This window comes from Myxocyprinus asiaticus, chromosome 31 (genome assembly GCF_019703515.2).
Source record: "Myxocyprinus asiaticus isolate MX2 ecotype Aquarium Trade chromosome 31, UBuf_Myxa_2, whole genome shotgun sequence".
NCBI classification, from domain to species: domain Eukaryota; kingdom Metazoa; phylum Chordata; class Actinopteri; order Cypriniformes; family Catostomidae; genus Myxocyprinus; species Myxocyprinus asiaticus.
This window is the reverse complement of record NC_059374.1, coordinates 10,106,388-10,132,635: the sequence shown is the minus strand read 5'-3', so window position 1 is coordinate 10,132,635 and position 26,248 is coordinate 10,106,388. Positions and strand designations below refer to the sequence as shown.

At 37.5% G+C, this 26,248-nt stretch overlaps 1 protein-coding gene across 3 annotated transcripts in view; it reads left to right on the top strand.

Annotated features, from left to right (window-relative positions):
- The window catches only part of LOC127421990 (endothelin-converting enzyme 2-like), a 111,403-nt gene extending 87,287 nt beyond the window's left edge, over positions 1 to 24,116 (top strand). For 2 of the 3 annotated variants that reach the window (XM_051665281.1, XM_051665282.1), the window contains 11 exons: positions 6,255 to 6,397; positions 6,692 to 6,806; positions 8,746 to 8,856; positions 9,246 to 9,344; positions 9,499 to 9,576; positions 10,868 to 10,971; positions 11,076 to 11,186; positions 11,782 to 11,849; positions 12,140 to 12,330; positions 22,024 to 22,119; positions 22,265 to 24,116. In XM_051665281.1, the coding sequence (XP_051521241.1) occupies positions 6,255 to 6,397; positions 6,692 to 6,806; positions 8,746 to 8,856; positions 9,246 to 9,344; positions 9,499 to 9,576; positions 10,868 to 10,971; positions 11,076 to 11,186; positions 11,782 to 11,849; positions 12,140 to 12,330; positions 22,024 to 22,119; positions 22,265 to 22,441 (1,293 nt within the window). In that variant the 3' untranslated portion in view covers positions 22,442 to 24,116. Of the gene's footprint in view, positions 1 to 6,254; positions 6,398 to 6,691; positions 6,807 to 8,745; positions 8,857 to 9,245; positions 9,345 to 9,498; positions 9,577 to 10,867; positions 10,972 to 11,075; positions 11,187 to 11,781; positions 11,850 to 12,139; positions 12,331 to 17,882; positions 17,975 to 20,949; positions 21,143 to 22,023; positions 22,120 to 22,264 lie in introns of those variants that run through there. The other variant, XM_051665283.1, reaches the window with a different exon arrangement.
- The last annotated feature ends 2,132 nt before the right edge of the window (positions 24,117 to 26,248 follow it).

Below are 26,248 nucleotides of genomic sequence, written 5' to 3'. Positions count from 1 at the left end.
GTGTTGTTCTGTGAAACATTCACAAGATTCAAATTTGCTGCTACAAAGGTTGGGGTACTGGTAGGGTTTGGGATAGGTAGGGTTGGGTTTAAGGGTACTGTAGGTTTAGGGGTAGGGGTCTACAGTGTAATTACTTATGTAATTACAATCATGTACTTTTAATGTACAACACATATTAGGGCTGGGCAATATGACGATATATATCGTGGTGACTATATAAAGTGTAAATCGATAGATTTTTCTGTATCGTTATATATCGCAATATGTTAATATCCATGTGCATGGCATGAGCGTGTCTAACAGTGGGCAGGGCTTCACGTGAGACTGAGAGAATTGAAGAAACATGGAGAAAGACATCTCCACAGAACACACAGAATGGGATGACTCTGAAACAAGTCAAGAAAATGAAGAGGAGCTTGTTATTAAAAGAGGTGTGACATCGGTGGTGCTGTTTGCAAATTAAATATTTCTGCTCTGTGTCAGCTTTTGTGAAACAGCACCACTGATAAAATGAAGTAAGCAAAAAGAATATTATGAAAGAAAAAGATGTGCTTTTTGATGTGCATTAATTTGGTCAAAAAAGTGTTTAAGGTAAGTAACCCCCCCCCCATTCTCAGGCATTTCTGTCTGCAGAACTGCCACACACTGGATGTTTTTTGCTTTTGGCACCATTCTGAGTAAACTCTAGAAACTGTTGTGCGTGAAAATCCCAGGAGATCAGCAGTTACAGAAGTACTCAAACCAGCCCATCTGGCACCAACAGTCATGCCACGGTCCAAATTACTGAGATCAAATTTTTTCCCCATTCTGATTTTTTTTATGTGAACATTAACTGAAGCTCCTGACCCGTATCTGCATGATTTTATGCATTGCACTGCTGCCACACGATTGGCTGATTAGATGATCGCATGAATAAGTAGGTGTAAAGGTGTTAAAATGAGGGTATATATAGTAAAAAGTGCTCAGTGAGTGTATATTTTGTTATTGTGAAATAAGATTTTGGGCATATCGCCCACCCCTAACACATATGTTCACAATAAGTACAATGCATCAAATGCTAAAGCAGTTTTTGAATGTACTGTATGTACATATTAGTTAAAGGAATAGATCACCCAAAATCATCATTCTCTCATTATTTACTCACCATTATGTCGTCCTCAACTCGTATGGCTTCCTTTTCTTAAAATATAACTCCTTTTTCACTATAAATCTTGACATCTGCAGTCTCTTTGGCAACCATGATTTTAGGCTCAATTTCCCTTCCTAGTGTAATTAAGCTCTGCGTATGTGTCAAGCACTAGGAAGTGTAATCGAGCTTGACAATTATTATTGTGCCTAGAGACTGCAGTGGAAAGATGTACAGTGAAAAAGGAGTTATATTTTGGTCTGCTCTCACTCAAAATTGATTGGATCGCTTCAGAAGACATGGATTAAACCACTGGAGTCTTATGGATTACCTTTATGTTGCCTTTTTATATCCTTCTTGGTGCCTGAACATTTGCTCACTTGCATGTATGGACAAACAGACATCATATCTTCATCAAAATATCTTTGTTTGTGTTCCGTGGAAGAAAGAAAGTCATACATGTTTGAAATGACATAAGGGTGAGTAAATGATGAGAGATGTATTATTTTTTGGATGAACTATTCATTTAAAGACTAATATAGAGTCTATGTAACTTTTTCCACTAAAACGTTTTACCCCTAAAGCAAAGCATAGCACTTTTGACAATATGTTTATAATGATTAGAGGACTTCAGTCAATGGCTAGAAAAAGCTGTTTTGTTTTTACATAAGGCAGGTTGCCCCTCATGGTGACTGCCATATTGATATCAGATGACCAGACAAATACTACTCATTTTATCTCAGTAACCCTCCTGTTATCGGACACTTTAATGTGCAAAATAAAGGAATCACAAATATACGTATAATGTCAACATTTGAAAACATTTGCTTTTGTGTGATTCAGTATTGGTTGCACAAGTAATCTCATAAATAATCAAGATTACAATTGAACTAATTAATAGTAGAAAGTGTAAATTACATCATTCAGATTTGGCCTATTCTCATTGCATTACAATTTTCTATTTACTACAATTTTTATTTTAGTTTTTTTTTTTGGCAGCAGCAGCAGTTGAGAATTGTAACCAATCACTGTTATCGCATTCTATGTGTAATTTATTAAAAATTTGAATAACAGTTCTGTTTTTCATGTTGCTAAGAGAGCCAATATGAAGTTGACCATTCTTTATTTACATGTATAAATTACATTTACAAAACAGCATTGAAGTAATTCAGGAACACATACTCCTACATAAAGAATATGGTATGCAGTTACCCTGCACAAAATAAATATTTTGATGTAAATTCTGTGAATTAAAATGAATCACAATAACAAAATAAAGGGAAATAATCAACAATTATTTTTTTCATAATCGTGCAGATCTAATTGACGCAGATAGGTGTCAGTATAAAGCCCAATACCTTTATATCCAGGGGCGTAGATTCCAGAGGGGATGGGGGAGAGGTAACCCCCCCCCCATTAATCAAAACAAGCAAGTACAACCCCTCCATTATTTATAGCATGATCAATGGAAATATGTAAATGCCTTGGTGATATCTATCAGCAAAACATAAAGACAAAATTACTTAATGTACCTTTAATTCACGAGAGGCTCTTTTTTTCTCATATTATGCTTGCTTCATGTCCTTAAAAAATGTAGACCTCTGTGTATGTAATCACTGTCAAAAACAGAAACATTTATGTATTTTGCTACTGGCTCCCTAAGTGAAACATTTATTTTTTCTCTCTCTCTCTCTCTCTCTCTCTCACTCTCTCTCTTTCTATCTCTGTTCCCCTTAGCTGTATCTCAGATTTTTTCCTTCTTTTTTTTTCTTTTTTTTTAACATGCCACAGTGGCAAATCCTTCTTTGTAGAACGTTCTAGTCTGTTAACTTTATAATCTTCAGCAAAGCTCAAAAGATAACCCAGGATTATGTTAACCAAGGGTTAAAAATGTGTGAAAATGCTGGTCATGTGGTGCCATGCGAGGTTCGGACGTGTGAACGGTGCACTTTGCTAGTTTTAATACTTTTTTTGTCATAAACCGCTGAGATGCAATGCACCCTGATTCTTAACTGTTCTAGGAAGACAATATGTCAAAGAAATCAAAATCCTTGGGCTCTGGAGATATTAAAAGACACTTATGTGCTCAAGCTGAAGCCCCTGAGCAGCAGGCCGAAAACCCGGTAGTCAATTTGGACGGTGAAGGAAATTCGGCGTCAATTGATGAACGCATCGGCAATGCTGATGAAGGTTGTTGCTGACTTGGAGGATCTTGCTGTAATACGTCAATTGATCACTGCCATGGTGACGAAATTCACTGAGATGGTTACAAGAGTGGCGGTTGTTGAGAAACGGATCGATTATCTGGAGTCATCGGAGATGGAATTAGCTGCTAACCTGCTAGCGACTAAGACAGACTTGGATCACGTCTGAGAAAAGTTGGAAGACTTGGAGAATCGTAACCGGCGAAACAACGTCCGAATTGTTGGAATTCCTGAGGACGAAGAAGGCTGAGATATGGTAAAATTCCTAGACGGGCTCTTCCCGAGTCTGCTCGACATAACAGGCCATAAGCTGGAAATCGAGCGAGCTCACAGAGTTCCGGCTCAGAGATCCACGGAGGGAGACAGGCCTGATCAATTCTGGCCAGATTTCTGAGATCATCCGATAAAGATCTCGTGTTACGCGAGGCGAGGATTAAAGGAAGGCTTTCTTGGAAGAACCACAACATTTTCTTGTTCCCAGACTTTGCGAATCCAACAAGAGAGAAACATGATCGATTCAAGGAATGCAAGAAACTCTTACATCAACGGAAGGTCGCTTTTGCACTGATGTTCCAGGCCAAATTGAGAATAGATACTAAGGATGGCCACAAAATATTTGCATGCCCACAGCATGCAATGTCCTTCATAAAGTCAGTGGAGTAAGTCATTGTGTTATACTGACTTTGCAGCCGAGTGGGCCTGACTCAGTGTACATTCACTTGACTGTCCGAGGAAACTGAGCACCTTTTTGTTTCTTTTTGTGCTGGTTCCGCCTAGCAGCTGGAGTTTGTTTTGTAGAATAACACTTCTTCGGGACAATTTGTGGATGATTCTGCATGTTTTTTGTGCTTATGCCTCCTATTGGCTGGAGTTTGTTTTATAGATTATTTTCTGTTGTGTAATTCTGTCTCACAAAATTTGTAATAAAGCACCGGACTCGAGCAATCCAACAGCAAAGTTGTCACGGAGGCTTTCGTAGGCATACATGGACTGTTTGAGTTTAGAGGGATGGACGGCAGTTGGTGCTGTCGTGCATGGGGTTAATGCGCACGTTTTTCTTTTTTTTTTCTTTTTTTTTCTGGGGGATGTTCGGGGTTTGATTGTTGCACTAATGTTGGAATGTGGTCGTTATAATTTTATTTTTGACACACAATCTATTATTTCTAATATGCCAAAATGTCAAATGTTAATATGAGTGGATTGTCTCTCTCCCACGTGGAATGGGTTGGGGCACCCCAAAAAAAGAAGGAAGGTTATTTCTTTTCTTAATCGTAAGAAATATGATATAGTGTTTCTTCAAGAAATGCATCTTTCCCTGCAGGAATCTGAAAAATTTGGGAAGATATCGGGTGAAAATATTTCCTTTAGTGCTGGCTCAAGTAAGAGCAGGGGAGTCATTACACTGATAAGGAAGCATCTACAAATCAAATGTCTCAAACAGATTAAAGATAAATTAGGAAGAGTCATTATAGTTTTAGCAGAAATTCAGGGGCAAATGTTGATTTTGGCTAATATTTACGCACCTAACACTGATGATCAGGGCTTTTTTATAGATCTTGAAGGGATGTTGCAAGCCACTGGCACCCCCCATGATATAATATTGGGAGAAGACTTTAATCTTTTGATGGACTCAGTCCTTGATCATAGTGAAGCAAAAGTGTGTAACAGTGATGCAACACAGGATGTGTAAAATTTTGAACCCATCTAGTAAGGACTATACATTTTTTTCATCAGTCCATAGGATTTATTCTAGAATATATATATATATATATATATATATATATATATATATATATATATATATATATATTTTTTTTTTTTTATATATATATATATATATCTAAGTCCCTCATTTCATCTGTTGTTGATTGCTCAATTGGAAACATCTTTTTAGAAATTAGAGGTGTTGCCACATATGGAGAAAAATAAATCATATTGTTGGTGCTTTAATGTATCCCTTTTGCAAAATCCTGAATTTCAACAAATGTTAAAGGCCGAAATCAATGTTTATATGGAGACCAACTGGTGCTCAGTATCCTCTGTGGGCGTGGCTTGGGAGACACTTAAGGCGGTTCTTAGGGGTCAGATCATAAAGTGTGCCTCATTCATCAAAAAATCCAAAGCACGAGAACTCATGGAGTTGGAAGGGAATATTAAAAGTGCCGAGGTAGAGCTGAAGTGCCGAATGTCATCTGATGACCTCAGATAATTGACCCGACTGAAATACAGATATAATACTATTTTGTCACGGAAGGTAGAGTTTTGGCTATTCAGGGCAAGACAGTCATACTTTGAGCCGTGGGACAAAGCAGGGAAGCTTTTGGCTAGATATATAAAGCAGAGAGAGTCTTTTTCTACCGTGGGAGTTAAATGTTGATTCTGTGTATATATGTTTTGCTTTTCTGTGTTCGATGTATGAATTTAAAAAATGTGTGTAAATGTAAAAAGCCTGAAACTGAATCTCCTAAATAATCCTAAAAATCACTTTTAACAGTGCCAAGGGTCATTCATTCAGTATGTGTTCTTGTATTCAGTCTGTGCTTGTTTGTAATTGTTGGCCTGTACATAAGTGTCAAACGGAAGTTGTTGCATCTCACTTTTTTTCAGTTCCTTGTGCCATGACTGACATGACATGACAAGATGCTGTGTCAAGTAAAAAAAACAAAAAACGACTCCATTGTTTTCCATTGTGCGCTGTCTTGCTGTTTATGAATGCAAGAATGACTCCTGTGTGAATGGCCCCTTAACAGTGAATTAGCAGCCGTTCATACAGATCACATTCTTAGATTTAGTCTTCCTTTCTGTTGTGCTCCATCTAGCTGTTTTGGAACTCAAGAACACGTTACAGTGTATTAGAATAAAACGTATTATGGAATATTCTGCTGTTTAATCCTGCTGATGTTGACGTTATGTTTCGGTTATAGATGTTGGCTCCAGCAGTTGATTGGCTGGATTATCTCAACTCTGCCCTCTCGCCACTGGAGTTGAATGACACTGAGCCTGTGGTGGTCTATGCAAAGGAATACTTGCAGCAGGTTTCAGAGCTCATCAACAAGACCGACCGCAGGTACAACCGTCTCGATAGTTACAGCCGATCAGATTTCAGGAAAACAACATTCCCCCTCTGAGAATGCTTATTTAGATAGTGGATCAGAACGTTCAGTACTAATAACAGTCTCTCTATCTTTCTCACTCTCTTTCTGTCTATCAATCCTCCTGTTCATGAATATTAATAGATTTTATTCCTCTTCTGTAAGACTGTCTCTCTCTCTTTACATGGATAAATAAATGAATATACAGTACATGCATGAATGGTCCCTCTTTTAGATATTCTGACACATTCTCTCTCTTTCTTCTCCAGTCTTTTGAATAATTACATGATCTGGAACCTGGTGCAGAAAGGAGCCTCCAGTCTAGACCAGCGGTTTGAAAATGCTCAGGATAAGCTTCTAGAGAGCCTTTATGGCACCAAAAAGGTGTGTGTAGAGTATATGTGTGAGTTAAAGGGATAAACTTTTGTCATTGACTCACCCTCAAGTCATTCCGTGGAACACAAAAGGAGATGAATGAGATAAATCATCATAAAAGGAGCCCATTTAACTCATGCACTATATTTTAAGTCTTCCGATGCCCAGTTTGAATATGCAGAAGCAAAAATAAGATTTGAGCTCTGTGGCTGAGGGCAAGATTTTCAGTAAATAACTTATCTTTCAATATGTTTCTCTTACAAAGCTATCTTGTTGCTTCAGAAGACTTGGAATATTGTGCATGAGTAGTATGGACTACATCTATGATGCGTTTTTGGAGCTCAACATCCCCTGTTCCCATTCATTTTCATTGTATGGAGCACTCAATCTGCTGAATAATCCAAGGATGGGTACACAATGACAGAATGTTCATTTTTGGGTGAACTACTTCTTTGCACATATTGTTTTATTGTGCAATCTGATTATTGGTAATATTGAGGCACATATCAAATAGAAAATCTGGTCCCCATTATTTCTTTTAAGAGAGATTCTACACTACTTTTGAAATAATATACAATGCAATTAATGCACTTGTATAGCAATTGCAGTGGTGATAAATAGTATGTGAACCCTTTGGAATTAGCTGGTTTTCAGCATTAATTGGTCTTAAAATGTGATCTCATCTTCATCAAAGTCACAAGTATAGACAAACACAATGTGCTTAAGCTAACAACACACAAACAATTATTATAATTTTTCATGTCTTTATTGAACACATCACATTTAACATTCAGTGTGCTGTGGAAAAAGTAAGTGAACCCTTGGATTTAATAACTGGTTGATCCTCCTTTGGCAACAGTAACCTCAACCAAGCATTTCTGGTAGCTGCGGATTAGACCTGCACAATGTTCAGAAGGAATTTTGGACCATTCTTCCTCCGAACTGCTTCAGCTCAGCCATATTCTTAGGATGTCCGGTGTGAATGGCTCTCTTGAGGTCATTCCACAGCATCTCTATTGGGTTAAGGTCTGAGCTCTGTCTGGGCCACTCCAAAAGGTGGATTTTCTTTTCTTTTTTTTTTTTAAGCCAGTGGATACAGTGGATTTACTTCGATGTTTAGGGTCATTGTCCTGCTGCATCTCCCAACTTCTACTGCACTTTAGCTGGCGCACAGCCACCCTGACATTATATTGTAGGATATCTTGATAAACTTGGGAATTCACTTGTGAGAGTAGCCACAGTACTAAATCGTCTCCATTTATAGACAATTTGTTTAACTGTGGACAGATGAATATCTAAGCTCTTCGAGATAACTTTGTAACCCTTTCCAGCTTTATGCAAAACAACAAGTCTTGATCGTAGATCTTCTGAGATCTCTTTTTTACCAGGCATGGTCCACGTCAGCAGATGCTTCTTGTGTATAGCACACTCAAAACTGTGAGTGCTTTTTATAAGTCAAAGTAGCTCTAACCCACAGGATGCCAGGTTTGCCAGCTCCTGACTCTAATTAGTTTTTGTTGACGTCTTTAGCCTGGGGGTTCACTTACTTTTTCCACAGTACCGTGAATGTTTAATGGGATGTATTAAATAAAGACATGAAAAGACTATAATCATTGTTTGTGTGTTGTTAGCTTAAGCACATTGTGCTTTGTCTATACTTGTGACTTTGATGACCAATTTATGCAGAAAACCAGCTAATTCCAAATGGTTTACATACTTTTACTTGCCACTATATATATAATATATATAGTGTATATTCATATATATATATTTTATTTTATTTATTTATTTTTGGGTTTTTTTTTGTGCAATCAGAACATTTTTAATATTGAGGCACAAATCAAATTGAATATATGGTCCCCATTTTGTGTTTTTATGACTACTTGTTTCAGGTTACCAGATTAGTTCATCTGAGTGTAATTTGGACATTTGTGTGTTTTATATGCAGTCCTGTACCCCACGGTGGCAGACGTGCATTGGGAACGCAGACGACACTCTTGGTTTTGCGTTGGGTGCTCTTTTCGTCAAAGCCACCTTTGACAAACAAAGCAAAGAAATAGTAAGTCACTCAAAGCCACTGTGAGTCATATTAAAGGTGAACTGTGTAATTTCTGCACCTCTTACGGCACCAAGATTGCAGAAATAATGCTTCCTTCGTCTGCCAAAGACGCTCAGTATTTTACCATAAAAAAAAAATGGCAAACTACACTTTTAAGACTAAAATAAAAACCACTATGAAATGTTTATGTAATATCCAAATGTTATCATTTCAACTGTATAAGTATTTAAAAAATGCTAAATGTTGTGTTTTTGAATATGAGACCCAAGTTTAGTTCTGCACGTTGAATTTAGAAGCTCATTGATGGTGTGAGTTTGCCACCATGTGGCAGCAGTGTGCATTGCATCTTGAGAACATAACCCTGTCTCTTTTTTTTTCCCATAATGCAGGCAGAGGGGATGATCAATGAAATACGCACAGCTTTCAAAGATGCTCTAGACGATTTGAACTGGATGGATGAACAGACCCGACAAGCTGCCAAGGACAAGGTTAGAGCAGATGAGAATTATTGAGTCAGCTGCATGACTGGATAACCAAAACTTGAGAATTTGTCTGGGATTCAAGACTGTAAAAACAACTTAACTGTAAACAGTTTGTGTTAGTTGCCAGAAAATCAGGATAAAGTGTATTTTATGGCTCTAGGCGGATGCCATATATGACATGATTGGATTCCCAGACTTCATTCTGGACTCCAAAGAGCTTGATGATGTATATGATGGGGTGAGTCAGCAAATCCATTAATTAATTTTTCCTTTTTTTGTTATATTTCACTGATTCAGCGGCCCCTAAAATATTTTTTGAACATTTATACAATGTACAATACAATAATACCTTAGACATACTGTTTAAAAAGAGTACAAAAAGTATGTGGACACTTTCTGGCTGTCAAACATTAGTGTAAAAATCCATTGGGAACATACACTACACATCACCACGTTACAAGTCGTGGCAAAAATGCCTCTGAGTTATATCTGAGAAAAATGTCTGGCATCATTTGTTTACAGATGCCACGTTTTTTTCTTTTCTTTTCATTTATTCCTTTTTTATTATAATTTTTTTTATTTATATTTTAAAGGTGACTTGTCATTTTTAAAGGGATAGATCACCAAAAAATTTAAATTCTTTCATTTTTTACTCACCCTAATGCCATCCCAGATGTGTATGACTTTCTCTCTTCTACTGAACACAAACGAAGAATGTTTAGAAGAATTTTTAGAAGTGAATGGGGACCAAAATTTTTAAGCTGCAAAATGCACATAAAGGCAGCATAAAAGTAATCCATAAGACACAAATGGTTAAATCTATATCTTCTGAAGCGATAAGTGTGGGTGAGAAACAGATCAATATTTAAGTCTGTTTTCACCATAAATTCTCTTCCATGACCAGTATGTGCATGAAGAACAAAAGAAGAATGTGAAAGTGTAATTGGAGATTTATGGTTAAAAAAAAAGGACTTAAATATTGATCTGTTTCTCACCCACACCTATTATATTGCTTCTGAAGATATGGATTTAACCACTAGACTATGATGGATTACTTTTATGCTGCCTTTATGTGCTTTTGGAGCTTAAACATTTTGGTACCCATTCACTTGCATTGTGAGGACCTGCAAAGCTGAAATATTCTTCTAAAAATCTTTGTGTGTGTTTAGCAGAAGTCATACACATCTGGGATGGCATGAGGGTGAGTAAATGATAAGAGAATTTTCATTTTTGTATGAAATATCCCTTTAAGTATTTCCAAATACTTTTTGGGGCCACTGTATATCAAGAATAGCAGTAAAGTTGTGCTTTCTTTTAAAAAGTAACAAAGATGCGGGGTTAATATTGATTGTGGAGCCAGCATAAATATTTCAAATATTTATTACATTAGGAATTTATGATAATTTAATATATATTATGTTTGTTTTTTGAAACATTTCAGAAAAACTATGTTGTATTACAATTGTATGACATTTAATAATTGATTAAAATATTTGGGTTCACATTCAGTGTGTTGTGTTTGTTTGTAGTATGAGGTCACGGAGGACAACTTCTTCCAGAATATGATCAACTTCTATAACTTTTCAGCGCGAGTGATGGCCGATCAGCTCCGCAAGCCACCAAACAGAGACCAGTGAGTTTAAGTGTTTGTGTGTTAGAGAAGAATTTGCCATTTTGATTCGACATATCATGTAAGACAGTTGCCGATGACTGATTACGGTCTCTTTGCATCTATAGATGGAGTATGACTCCACCCACGGTGAATGCATACTACATGCCAACCAAGAATGGAATTGTCTTCCCCGCTGGAATCTTACAGGCACCGTTCTACGCCCAGGATCACCCTAAGTAATCATGGCTGAAATAGTTAGCTGAAGTAAAACATTTTTTAAATACATCAAATTTAAAGGTACACTAAGGAGGATTTCTAATTTGAAGGTGCACTCAGTAACTTTTGTCTTTGTGTCATCTTGGAATGACACTGACACCTAGCGGCTTGGATGCAGCATCATTTAAAATCAATAGTTTCAGTTTCAGATGCCATTGCAGAAATGTAGTCAGCTATGATTATTTTAATCAGTGAGTGAAAGTGTCAAATAACAGGACGATTACAGAGATTAAGTGAGTAATATTCAGCTGGTCGTGTGATTCTAAAATGGAAGCCCCCATGTGCGGACCCTCTCCATGTAGAATAAAACAGCTTTTATAAGGTGACTGATATGACTGGAATCTTTATTTTAATGTGAGTGCTCATGATTTCTTACATATATTGCAAAATTACAATTCATGTCTTTAGAAGTTAAACTTTTTTAATGAGGAAAAAAATACTGAGTATACCTTTAATTATTCATTAGAAATGAACAAAATATCTTTATTGTGTACCTTTAAATGTTTCTATTTTCATCTTAAAGACTGAGAGTGTACATGTTTATGCTTCTCACAGAGCTTTAAACTTCGGTGGCATTGGAGTGGTCATGGGACATGAGTTAACACACGCTTTTGATGACCAAGGTTAGCACACGCAAGCACAGACACTAGCTGTCATTGTTGTTCACCTTAAAATGAAAACGAGATGACAGTGATGTTAAGGAGATTTTAGGCAGAGTGTTGGCCTACTTTCAATATATGGTAAAAAGGATACACTGAAAGTCACTGAGGCTAATATTCTGCCTAACATCTCTTTTGTATTCCATGAAAAATAGAAAGTTATATAGGATTTGAACAACATAAGGGTGACTAAATGATGACAAAATTTGCATTTTGGGTGAACTATCCCTTTAACACTTAATGTCATTTCACAGGAAGAGAGTATGACAAAGATGGGAACCTTCGACCATGGTGGCAGAACTCCTCGGTGGACGCTTTTAAGAATCGCACAGAGTGTATGGTCGATCAGTACACTCAATACACTATCAATGGAGAACACATAAATGGAAAACAGACGCTGGGAGAAAACATAGCTGACAATGGCGGTTTAAAGGCTGCCTATAATGTAAGTTACTTCGCTGAGGAAATTGCTTCTTAAATATGTTGTAGCATATACACATAGATCTGCATGCTGATATAGCAGTGCTGGTAATTCATTGTACCTCCACCTCCCAAACACATACTGTAAGGCCGGGTTTGATCTGTGTTTTTGACAAGGCTCCACCTTGTGGTGATGGATATAAATTACTGTAGGTACTTTTATTTATTAAAACAAATAGGTAACATTCTATATGAAGCCTATTATAATGCATTCATAATGTCTCATAATACACCTTACGATATGTTATAAAGTCTCATTAATAACTGTAACCACAGTTTTTAGAAAGTGTTACCAGAAAATCCTCCAATGAAATGTCAAGTGTTGGAGACAAATCCAGATTCTTGTGGTCCTGTGACCATTTGTGTATGGATATGGACTACATACATCAATCACTATGTCAGCGTGTTTCTGCATGATATTAACCCTCTGGAGTCTGTGTATTTGTTCTGGATCCTGACATGCCCTGACATTTGTGCTTATTTCTGCTACTTACACCATAGAAATGGCAAAAGTCTCATTACACTGCATTCAGCACAAATTGTGCTACAATAATATGTGAGCAACTTGTATGTACACATTAGAATTTTTGAGAAAATCAAGTTTAAACTTGGAAAGTAAAACAATTAAAAGTTAAGGACAATGATATAGGGCCATAAAACACATACTAAACATTTTTTCACAAGACTTTTGAGTGCTGGATTTTGTAGGCCAGAGTCATAGTTACAACATGTTGTGAAAACCATCTTGCCCATACATTCACACAAAACACTTCATTGATCAAATCAAATCCCTTTATTGTCACTCAACCGTATACACAAGTGCGACAGTGGGTGAAAGACTTGGGTGCAGTTCCAAGCAACATAGCAGTATGACAGTTACAATAAACATCTGATTTACACATAACACAATTTACACATCTTGTTACACAACACAATATACAATATACATTTAAAATATACAATATTCAGTATACACAAAATAAGAAGTCAGTATACAATGCAAATACATTGTGCTCCTGACACCAGCATGTCAGAGTGTGCACCTCCTCTCTGTAGGCTGTTTCATCATTGTCAGTGATCAGACCTACCACCATCTTATCATCAGCAAACTTAATGATGGCATTGGAGCTATGTGTTGCCACACAGTCATGTGTGTACAGGGAATACAGGAGTGGGCTGAGAACACAGCCCTGCGGGGCTCCAGTGTTGAGGGTCAGTGATGAGAAGATGTTGCTGCCCATTCTGACCACCTGGCATCTGCTTGACAGGAAGTCCAGGATCCAGCTGCACAGCGAGTTGTTTAAGCCCAGAGCCTGGAGTTTCATGTCAAGCTTGGAGGGCACTATGGTGTTGAATGCTGAGCTGTAGTCTACAAACAGCATTCTCACATATGTGTTCCTTTTTTCCAGGTGGGAGAGAGCAGTGTGTAGTATAGATGCAATAGCATCATCAGTGGAGCAGTTGTTGCGGTAAGCAAACTGCAGTGGGTCCAGTGAGGTAGGCAGCACAGAGCAGATGTAATCTCTGATTAGTCTCTCAAAGCATTTGCTGATGATGGGGGTCAGAGCAACATGACGCCAATCATTTAAGCATGTGATTTTGAGTTGCTTTGGTACAGGCACAATGGTGGACATTTTAAAGTATGTGGGGACCACAGACAAGGAGAGGGAAAGGTTGAAAATGTCCGTAAAAACACCAGCCAGTTGGTTCGCAAACGCTCTGATGATGTGGCCCGGAATGCTGTCTGGACCCGTGCACATGAGATGTTTCACAAAAGCATTTGTCTTAAGATGGGTATTTATATCTTCAGCTTTAGTGTGTCAATAGGATATATAAATGTTAGACTCCCAAATATTACTTTTGCAAATAGAAAAGATTAGAATAGAAGAACAGGGAGCCCTGCAACAGATGTCATGGCCCCCACAAAGCCCCCCACTGAACATCATGTTAGTCTGAGATTACATAAAGAGACTGAAAGCAATTGAGACAGCCTAAATAGATAGGCAAGAAGCTTGGAACATCCTGTCTGCCAACATCCAAGGAAAACTGTGTCCAGGTGTACCTAGGAGAATCCTAGGCAACTGTGATCACACCAAATATTGATTTAGCTTTTTTATGTTTACTGGACTTTGTATGACATTAAGTGATAAATGAAAACTATTTATTTCATTATTTTTGAAGACATCCTCACTATGCAACATTTTTAACAAGTACCTAAAATTTTAAACAGTACTGTATATATTGTAGTTTATTTACAACAAAGTGCACAACATAATAAAAATATAAATAATGAGGGTCAAGGGCACATTTTTGAGCAAACATTTATATATATATACCCACCCCGAACAAACCTACGGGAGCACAGAGGTATGTAGATACAGTTGTGCTCAAAAGTTTGCATACCCTGGCAGAAATTGTGAAATTTTGGCATTGATTTTGAAAATATGACTGATCATGCAAAACAAAACTGTCTTTTATTTAAGGATAGTGATCATATGAAGCCATTTATCATCACATAGTTGTTTGGCTTATTTTTAAACCATAATTATAACAGAAATCACCCAAATGGCCCTGATCAAAAGTTTACATACCCTTGAATGTTTGGCCTTGTTACAGACACACAAGGTGACACACACAGGTTTAAATGGCAATATAAGTTTAATTTCCCACACCTGTGGCTTTTTAAATTGCAATTAGTGCCTGTGTATAAATAGTCAATGAGTTTGTTAACTCTCACGTGGATGCACTGAGCAGGCTAGATACTGAACCATGGGGAGCAGAAAAGAACTGTCAAAAGACCTGCGTAACAAGGTAATGGAACTTTATAAAGATGGAGAAGGATATAAAAAGATATCCAAAGCCTTGAAAATGCCAGTCAATACTGTTCAATCACTTATTAAGAAGTGGAAAATTCAGAGATCTCTTGATACCAAGCCAAGGTCAGGTAGACCAAGAAAGATTTCAGCCACAACTGCCAGAAGAATTGTTCAGGAAACAAACAAAAACCCACAGGTAACCTCAGGACAAATACAGGCTGCTCTGGAAAAAGACGGTGTGGTTGTTTCAAGGAGCACAATACGACGATACTTGAACAAAAATGAGCTGCATGGTCGAGTTGCCAGAAAGAAGCCTTTACTGCGCCAATGCCACAAAAAAGCCCGGTTACAATATGCCCGACAACACCTTGACACACCTCACAGCTTCTGGCACACTGTAATTTGAAGTGACGAGACCAAAATAGAGCTTATGGTCACAACCATAAGCACTATGTTTGGAGAGGGGTCAACAAGGCCTATAGTGAAAAGAATACCATCCCCACTGTGAAGCATGGTTGTGGCTCACTGATGTTTTGGGGGTGGGTGAGCTCTAAAGGCACGGGGAATCTTGTGAAAATTGATGGCAAGATGAATGCAGCATGTTATCAGAAAATACTGGCAGACAATGTGCATTCTTCTGCACAAAAGCTGCGCATGGCAATGACCCTAAGCACAAGGCCAAGTTGACCCTCCAGTGGTTACAGCAGAAAAAGGTCTCAGTCTCCTGACCTTAATATCATCGAGCCACTCTGGGGAGATCTCAAACGTGCGGTTCATTCAAGACGACCAAAGACTTTGCATGACCTGGAGGCATTTAGCCAAGACGAATGGGCAGCTATACCACCTGCAAGAATTTGGGGCCTCATAGACAACTATTACAAAAGACTGCACGCTGTCATTGATGCTAAAGGGGCAATACACAATATTAAGAACTAAGGGTATGCAGACTTTTGAACAGGGGTCATTTCATTTTTTTCTTTGTTGCCATGTTTTGTTTTATGATTGTGCCATTCTGTTATAACCTACAGTTGAATATGAATCCCATAAGAAATAAAAGAAATGTGTTTTGCCTGCTCACTCATGTTTTCTTTAAAAATGGTACATATATTACCAATTCTCCAAGGGTATGCAAACTTTTGAGCACGACTGTATATATATTTTTGGTAGTTTATTTACAACAAAGTGCACAATATAATCGAAATATAAATTATTAGGGTCAAAGGCACTTTTGAGCACACCACTTTATTTTTTATTTTTTTTTAGTTTATTTATAACTAAGTGCACAGTATAATCAAAATATAAACAAAGAGGGTGAAAGGCACATTTGAACACACAATTTTTTTTTTTTTCTGGTAGTTTATTTAAAACTAAGTGCACAATATAATCAAAACATCAAAATCGGTATGGACACGCGATGCATATGTCTGTTGATGGGCCATTGCTAGGGTTGCTACTTTTGAAGTTGTAAAATAAGGGACACTTAACCGTAAGGGACTCCTCCACAGTTTTAGCAATAAATGCTTTGAGTTAATATGCATTATTAATACAAATGTTATATCCTTTCTTATATGCTAAAATGAGAACTTTCCTGACCCATGACTTATTAAAAAAAAAAAAAAAAACATCTTTTACATGTTAAAAATAACTTTATTTTATTAATTTTTTCAATAATTTGTCTTCTTTATCTTATGTATACATTTTGGTTGGTTTATACATGTTTTTTATTTTTTATAATTTTTATTTATTTAATTTAATTTGTTTATTTTTTTTCCTTCACCTGTACTTGTCTTTATGACTCAGTGATTATATTCATACACAGTTTTTGCATCATTTGTGGACTTTTCAGACTGCCCCTTACCACACCCTTCATAGTATTAGCACATTTTAGCACAATGTGTGGACATTTCAGATGGTCCCTTACCCACAGTGCTGTTTTTTTAGCATTGATGGGGGGTTTAACATATTTGTTAATTTCATCCAGGTCATTACCGTGTGAATAGCATGCTCTGAAAATGGGTGTGTCCTGAACAGCGCTAATGAGGTGAGACAGAAAAACTGTACCTCTCGTTAGTTTCATATGCATTACATAATCTGAGAATATTTTTGGATTTAAATAGGCTCATTTAAAACTAGACATTTAAAGGTTTCTGTAGACATATTTATCATGCCTGTGTGACAGTTATACGCTGAGTTTCGGATTATTTTTGTGACATGCTCCAGAAAAAAGTTTACAGAGATTGAGGCAGCAGAAATATGGGATGAAATTAGACTCAAAATGATTAACAAATGCATGCATACTTACCCATCAATTTGATAAATGTTGCAAATGTATCTTAGAATCCACAGATAAATGCCTTTCAACTTGTGTATGTGAAATTCAAAATTAAATGAATGTGCTGGGATTTGTACAAATAGAGACATATTTGTGAACACAAATGTTCCCTTTTGTATAAATGTATCACAATTTGTGTATGCAACCAAAGGAAGATGTCCTAAATCAAACTCAAAATGGTCTTGTGAAGTATTGAATGTGCATTTGTGGATCAAGTGACACATGCATTCACTGATGTCTATTTGTGTTGATTCTGTTTGATTCATTTTAATTTTGAGACTTCCATTCCGCTGGTTTTGCCTTGTACAATCCACACGTATCTTTGTGTGATCAAAGCAGCTACCACTAGATGGCATTCTCGTTTTACAGAAATACCATCAGGTGGGGTTTGGTTTATTCACAAGGTCAACGAGCAAGCTCCACACTTCAAGCAAACAGGCAGACATCAGAATGGGTCAAAGGTTAGTCTCAATTTATCTCATATATAACCAAGGATAATGTCATATTTTAAAATGTGAAAAAGCCCATTTTAGAGTGCAAGTGGTGACAATGCATTTGTGTTAAATGTCAGTAGCTTCTAGTTATAAGATTCCGACATCTGATTGACTGTGTTGTTGTTTCTGGCAACAGTCAGCGTTAAAGTCTGTTTTAATCTTAACAAAGTTTATAGACTGACAGTGGGATGCACCAACAAGTAATCTTATAATTCTGTTGCACTAAACTTTAAACCTTGTTTAAAAATAATCACGGTTACATTTGCGAGTACGATGGCTCATCTTGTTGGCAGCGTGATTACCCGCTTCCCCATTGTGTACATGCGGAGACATGGGACAGACGGATCTCTCGAACAGAAGGAGAGTGTTAATTCGTCATTTAAAGGAATAGTTTACCCAAAAATGAAAATTTGCTGATAATTTACTCACCCTCAGGCCATCCAAGATGTATCTGAGTTTCTTTGTTCATCAAATCAGAATTTAAGAGTTTTAGGATTTCATTTCAGGCCTCCTCCTTTAAACAATGCAAGTGAATGTACTCCATTTTTTGGCGGTCCAAAATGCATATTTAGGGTGCATCAAAATAATCCATACAACTCCAGTCGACAAATAAAGTTCTTCTGAACCCAAACAATTGATAATTTTTAGAAACAAAACAATACTTTTTAACTACAAATGTTCGCTTCCGTACAACTCTGTGACGTGCGCTCATGAGAGGGATGACTTAAGCTCATTGGTAAGGTCACGTGTGGAGGAGGAGGCAGGAAGTGCATAATTGTTTACAAGAGAAGGAGCGCTGTACAAAAGTTTAATTGTCTTTGCTGTAGATTTGTATTTAGTGACACAGAAGTGTATTGTTCAAAATGGTCATTTTGTGTGTATCCTGGATGTTTCAACCTTCAGAAACCCCAAAGAAAATGCACTCTGGGAAAAATATTAACTTTTCATCGATTGACTATACCTGATCATGAGCGATTGAAGCTCTGGCTTATCGCGCTGAACCAGGATATCAGTACACCCCTACATTCTCTCAAATATCAATATCTGAATTCATCGGCTGTGCCCGTACTGTTTTTCCAGCGAACTCAGGTGTGTGTGAAAACTTTGTCGTATAGCCTATATATTTCTATAAAGTAGCTATAGTAACAAACAAAACATTATACGTACTCTACTGATAGGGTGCCATTGGGTCCTTCTGGCCTCGGACGGCGCTTCCAGTTTATTTGTGGCAAACTGAAAAACACTTTTAAAACACTACTGATGGTGGAATGAATGAATGAACGTTACATTTATATAGGGCTTTTCTGACACTACACTCAAAGCGCTTTACTTAGTGAACAGGGGACTCTCCTCAACAACCACCATTGTGCAGCATCCACCTTGATGTGACGGCAGCCATAGTGCGCCAGTACGCTCACCACACACCAGCTATTGGTGGAGAGGAGAGAGTAGAGTTATAGAGCCAATTAGTGGATGGGGATTATTAGGAGGCCATGATTGAGAAGGGCCAATGGGAGGAATTTAGCCAGGACACCGGGGTTACACCCCTACTCTTTACGAGAAGTGCTCTATGATTTTTAATGACCACAGAGAGTCTGGAAAACCATTATGTTCGGTAATACAGCTAGGACTAGGAGTGTTCTCACCAGCTGCCTCACAAATTGTTTCCAGTGGTGGGATTGCTATGGTCCAATTGTGGCAGCACAGGTTCTCTGCCTCTGTTGGCATTGGTTGGCATTTACTACATGTGCACCACCATGTCTCCATACACCTCTGCCTCCCCGAGACTTGTGATTGCACCGCTGCTGCAGCCTCCTCCATCTCCCTTAGTTCCTCATCCATGTATTTGGGCTCAAATAGGTAGGGTTTGGCAAGAAACTCCATCTCCTCTTCTCTTCTAAAATCAAAATCCTCCGACATCGTGTTTGAAATTGTTTTGGACTGTTTTGGTTTGTGAATGGTGCTTGGTCTGTGGTCTGTGCAAGTTTCTCTTGTAAACAATGACGTGCTTCCTGCCTCCTCCAAGCGTGACTTTACCAACGAGCTTACGTCATCCCTCTCATGAGCACGAGTCACAGAGATGTATGGAAGTGAACATTTGTCATTAAAAAGTATATAAGTATTGTTTTGTTTCTAAAAATAATCAATCGCTTGGGTTCAGAAGAACTTTATTTGTCGACTGGAGTCGTGTGGATTATTTGATGCACCCTAAATATGTATTTTGAACTGTCAAATGAACTGGAGTACATTCACTTGCATTGTTTAAAGGAGGAGGCCTGAAATGAAATCCTAAAAATCATAAATTCTGTTTTGTTGAAGAAAGAAACTCAGATACATCTTGGATGGCCTGAGGGTGAGTAAATTATCAGCAAATTTTCATTTTTGGGTGAACTATTCCTTTAACAAGAGCGCTTACAAGCGACAGGTATTCGTTATTGCTTCCCTGCTCTCTCATACTCGCTTCAGTCAGCAGCCTGTGCTCTTTATTTCTGACCTAAACAGTAGCACTGATGCGGGGGGAGGCGGTCAATCCGAGACCCCTGCTGTCCTTTTGTCTTAAATTATGCTGCCATATTTAAGGCTTGTGACATTGTACATGCTGCTTAATCAGCCCTGTGTACTAACGATCTACAGATAGGTTCAGAATTCAACAGGATGGACAAAATTGATCACAGATGAAGGTTTTAATCACGGGTTTAAAGTTTTTTTGTTAAACCGTATTTAAAATTAAGTGGTGCAACACAACTCAAATTAAAATAATACATTAAATAAAATAATTTACATTAAGGTTTATACAAGATCTGCTGATGTAAGAATTGGTTTCCACATTATGTAAATAATAAAGATGTTTTTTTCCTTAATAAGGCAAGAGATATGAATTCCATGATATACTATTTCAGATTCAGACAATGATCATTAACTCAATGCTTATACCTTTTCAGATTTTTCCTGTGCATTGCCCATCAACAACACTTGGCTCACCTGCTCCCAAACGCACTTGTTCCAACTCCAGTACAGGATACATTTTAAAATGAATATTATCCTTTATTGTTCTTTGATGTGAAGTCAGAATTTTTAAGTTATATTTCCATGTCTTCAAATGAAAGTGCAATAAACATTTACATAAATAATTAACTTTCTCTCTGAGTGATCATTTTATATGTAAATATAGCCGAAATCACAGATGTGTATGGTGATTTTGTCAGACGACGTTGCGGTTATAAAATCAGGATTTTAGCAGTGCAGAGCAGCAGCTTGGATATGGCTTGGAAGTGACTGCTGGTTAACATGTTGTCTTAATGGACCACATTTTAGTCACTATTTCATACTCGTTCCGTTATCTGACAACAGAAACAGGAAATATGTAAATGAGAACAGCTTTACTGGGAATTCGGCTGTATTAAAATTCAGTATGTGAGCAAAGAGAGTAAGCAAACAGATGTAAAGGGCTGACACCGGCTGACACTAGGCTGAATGCAAATATGACGCAATGACATCATGAACATGCTAATTAATGCATGACGTCATCTAATGTTGACGATAGCCAGCTGGTAGGTAGCTGTGCAGTGTGTAAACCTCACTCCCCTGGCCTCGAGGTGTATTTAGGGCTGGCCACATGTGTTTAGGGCTGGCCACATGTGATTGGAACGCATCTTAATTCCAGGTGGAAATGGGGTCTTAGAAATAGAACAGAATTTGGCCCATACTATTTATAAATTATTAAAGCAATATCACACCAGCAAGAGAGCTGTTATGGCTGTATATCAGCACGGCTGTGATTCGGCCGTAGGCATGACGCTGCAGGTAATTGCAGACTACATTTTCCAGACCAAGTCTAGACACCTTAAGGTCCAGATCCAGACCAAGACTCTTGGTATAAAGACTAAGACCACTTATGTGGTCTTGAGAGATCTCAATATTCAGACTAAAATATCCACTCTACAAAGGACTATCTCTAGACACTTTTTATTTCATAGAGGCAAATGAGAAATTTTGATATCTGTTTGTTTTTACAGTCATATAAGTCATGGGTGAAAAAGAATGGAGAAGAGAAAAGACTCCCAGCTGTGAACCTGACAAACGACCAGCTCTTCTTTGTGGGCTTTGCACAGGTAATGATTATGACAAGGCACCTCATTACAAAAAAAAATAAAAATAAAAAAACAAATATGAAAAAGCTTCCAACAACAAAAAACAGTGCTATGATTCTGACAACATTTGATCTTAGACACACATTCCTTTTGCTCTTCTTTTTAGGTGTGGTGTTCTGTACGAACACCAGAAAGTGCTCACGAGGGCTTGATGACAGACCCTCACAGCCCGCCCAAATACCGCGTTATCGGCACTCTGTCCAACTCGCCTGACTTCGCAGAGCACTTCCAGTGCCCGCTGGGCTCTCAGATGAACTCAGGCCACCGCTGTGAAGTGTGGTAGAACCGCTGGCCAGAAGACATCCACAGCCACCAGTTTGCTTGCACAGATCAGCCTGGTCAAAAACGCTGACAATTTGGGCTGTCAAGCACTGTTTTTTATTTATGTGCTCAAATTTATATGAGGAGTTGGGCTGAATGTAGGAGAACATTGAGCGTGTCCTCCAATGGTTATGTTCTCCAATGATTGGGCCAACTGATATCTATTTTCCACTACCACCACACCAGCCCATCCGGGCTCATTTTATTTATTTGTTTGCTGAACTTGAGGGGACGAGGGGCCAATCAGGGCTCCATCCAATGCTTATTTGTGCGTTTCTGTGCTTCATACCCTGTTTACAACAAGACTGATTACTCATCTTCTGGGATGGAATATTTGACCACTGCGTTGCCACTGGGAGCGCCTCTTTGTGACCTCACAGGAAATGTTTGGCTCCATCTGTGATGACTACACAGGAAGATCCACGTTCTCATAGTGACCTCACAGGAAGTGCCGAGCTACATCTGTAACCCCCACAGGAAGAACGTGCTTTCAAGGATGAAAGTGTATTTCTCAATTGTGATTTCATATAAATGCTATTAAATGGCAGTTATGACAGTGATAGCCCCTGTTTGCTCATCCGACCTGTGTATGATGGTGTCATAGGCATATTTTTGTCTAGACAAAGTTGATTTTAAACTGCTTTTTGCCAAAGAACAATTTTAGTTTTGTTCCTAGTGAAAGTGGAAATCCACACTGCTTTGCTTTCACTGTAATTTCATATAGTGTGTTTGCCTATAGACGTTTACTTGTGTGTGAGCGATGCATTTCCGTGTCTATGTCACCACATTGTTTGCCATGTTGTGCTGAAATTTGTCAAGTCTGCTGAAGTGTTATATCACATAACATCCTGAAAACCACTAAAAATATATATTCTTTTGTCTTCTGCTAAACTTCTCAGCATCCCTAAAAGTGTTTCAGGGAGTTGCATCAGAGGTGGTGGTATAACTTTCAAATAACCCATTTTAGGTTTAGATTGCTGCTGTATGTAATTCCTTTCTCAGCATTTTTACTTGCTCTAATTTGACCCTGAATGTTTTAATCTGATCTCCACTTTCCATTGCTAAAGCAGACAGACTTTGTTGTATGGTGTAATTTGAATGCTGCCGATTTCACCTTTTGTTGACCTTAGATCAGAGTTAAATTTGACTGTTTGCAAAGCTAAAGCTCCCAGTGCGCTTGGAATCTTATTTTATACAACTCTTCAACAAAGGAATAATTCATCTAAAAGTGAAAATTCTGTCATCATTTACTCAGCCTCATGACATTCTAAAGCATATGCTTTCTTTTATTTTTTTCTTTGGATCCCAAAAAGATATGTTGTGAAAGGTGGGTGGTGATTTATACTGTCAAGCTCCAGAAAGGACAGAAAGCACCATAAGAATATAAGCGGCAACTCGTGCTATATGGCTTGTGTGCTATATTCCAAGTTTTCTGAAGCCATATGACAGCTTTGTGTGAGGTACAGAAATTTAAAGGGATTGTTCACCCAAAAATTTAAATTCTCTCATCATTTACTCACCCTCATGCCATCCCAGATGTGTATGACTTTCTTTCTTCTGCAGAACACAAACAAAGAGTTTTAGAAGAATATCTCAGCTCTGTAGGTCCATACAATAGAAGTGAATGGTGATCAAAAATTACTTTAAGGCCACATAACAGTAATCCATAAGACTCCAGTGGATAAGTCCATATCTTTAGAAGCGATATAATAGGTGTGGGCGAGAAATCAATTAATATTTATGTCCTTTTTTACCATAAATCTCCACCTTAACTTTTGAAATGTGAAAGAATGTGAAAATGGAGATTTATAGTAAAAAGGACTAAAATATTGATCTGTTTCTCACCCACACTTATCATATCGCTTTTGAAGACATGGATTTCACCAATGGAGTCTTATGGATTACTTTTATGTGGCCTTAAAGTGATTTTTGGAGCTTCAAAGGTCTGGTCATCATTCACTTGCATTGTAAGGACCTACAGAGCGGAGATATTCTTCTACAAATCTTCCTTTGTGTTCTGCAAAAGAAAGAAAGTCATACACATCTGGGATGGCATGAGGGTAAATGATGAAATAATGTTTTAATTTTTGGGTGAACTGTCCCTTTAAATCTTCCGCTCCACAGTAGCTCTCAAATTTCATTAGCGCTTGCACATATTCAAATGTAAGTATGTCATGATTAGTCACAAGACTCATTAGAACATTTGCTGTTTGATTATGGTGCAATGTGTTTTAAATCGCCAGATTTGCATATGCACAAGTGTGGATGTGATTTGAGAGCTACACCGAAGGGGAAGATTTTCAGTGAATAAGGACTTAAATCACACAAAGTGATCGTATGGCTTCAAGAGACTTAGAATACAGTGCACAAGTCACTTTTATGATAATTTTAAACAGGTCACTTTTATGAAACACTCTTGGTCACTGTCTACCTTACTTGTATGGAAAAGAGCAGCTAGAACATTCTTCAAAAAATCTTGTTTTGTGTTCAACGGAAGAAAATAAAACAGAGGTTTTGAATGACATGAGGGTGAATAAATAAATTTTTTTATTATTATTATTTTTTTGTGAAAAAAAATAAATAAATTCTTTTAGATTGTCCCCCTCAGTCTTAATGAACATTGCACGTGGAAAGAGGGGTTAGTTTGTTTGCATCTTCTCCAATAACATACGGAAGTTCAAAACTCAGTTTTACTCCATGTCGAGTTCATATTGTATTGTACTTTGTTTTAGGATTGCTTGAATTATGTACATTTGACTGAATGAATCTTGGTTTTTTCTTTATACCGTATGATTATTCTATACCATAAAGATTTTGCGATATTAAATTTGATGGGCTCCATGAGGATTGTGGGGCAGTTTTCGATACCAGTATAATTTTTGTAGAGGAGAGGTTTGGTTTTGGCCTTAATTATTGAAGGTATAGACCTACAGTATAAAATAAGATGTACATATATTAACTTTAAAACACAAGTTGAACCAATTGAAAGCCTTTAAATAGCCAGTACTTGGCATTAAATGTGTACCTTCTTTATTTGCAATTTCAGTCTGAAATAACAAGTTGCCAGTCCAGATACTGTATTCCTGTTGAGACCTGAAAGAATTACGTTTTGACTGATTGTCCTAATGTTGTTGTTGATTTTGTTGGATGAAAGCCATTTTTTTTAGCTTTGGTTTAATGGAGAGGTGGTACCCAAACGATCTGACACCAACACATTGTTTTCAGTGTGTGAAAGTTAAACTTCGAGAAATTATGTAGATGTGAATCATTATTTTTCAGAATGTCATTAATGTGACATACTACATTCCGTTCATAATAATGGGACAAAGCAAGGTGATATTGTCTGCCCTGCCACTGTTAATTGCTGTCGTTTTTATTTTTTCTTCATTTATGAAGATGCCTTATTTAATTTATAGAGTGTACATTCAACATTTAATCAACTGGTGGTTTATTGTCATCTCTCTTTTGTACTGCTGGCACTGATGTTCGAGAGGTTACACTGTCTTATAGTTGTGTTTTCTTTTCTTTTTTTTTTTTTCTTTTTAATGAGATGGCATTCCCTGAAATATTAGTTGACAGTCTGCCACGTGTGTAGTGCAACATTCCACCTAGAGAACTGTCACTGAAATAAAGTACATATATTATAAAAAAGAATATCGCACTTTGGTTTCTGTTGAAATTATTCATTGAATTGTGGAAAGAAATTACATTTTAAATGCATTTGTGTCATTTAAGCAAAGGTATTACAATGATACAGTAAGTGGTGATT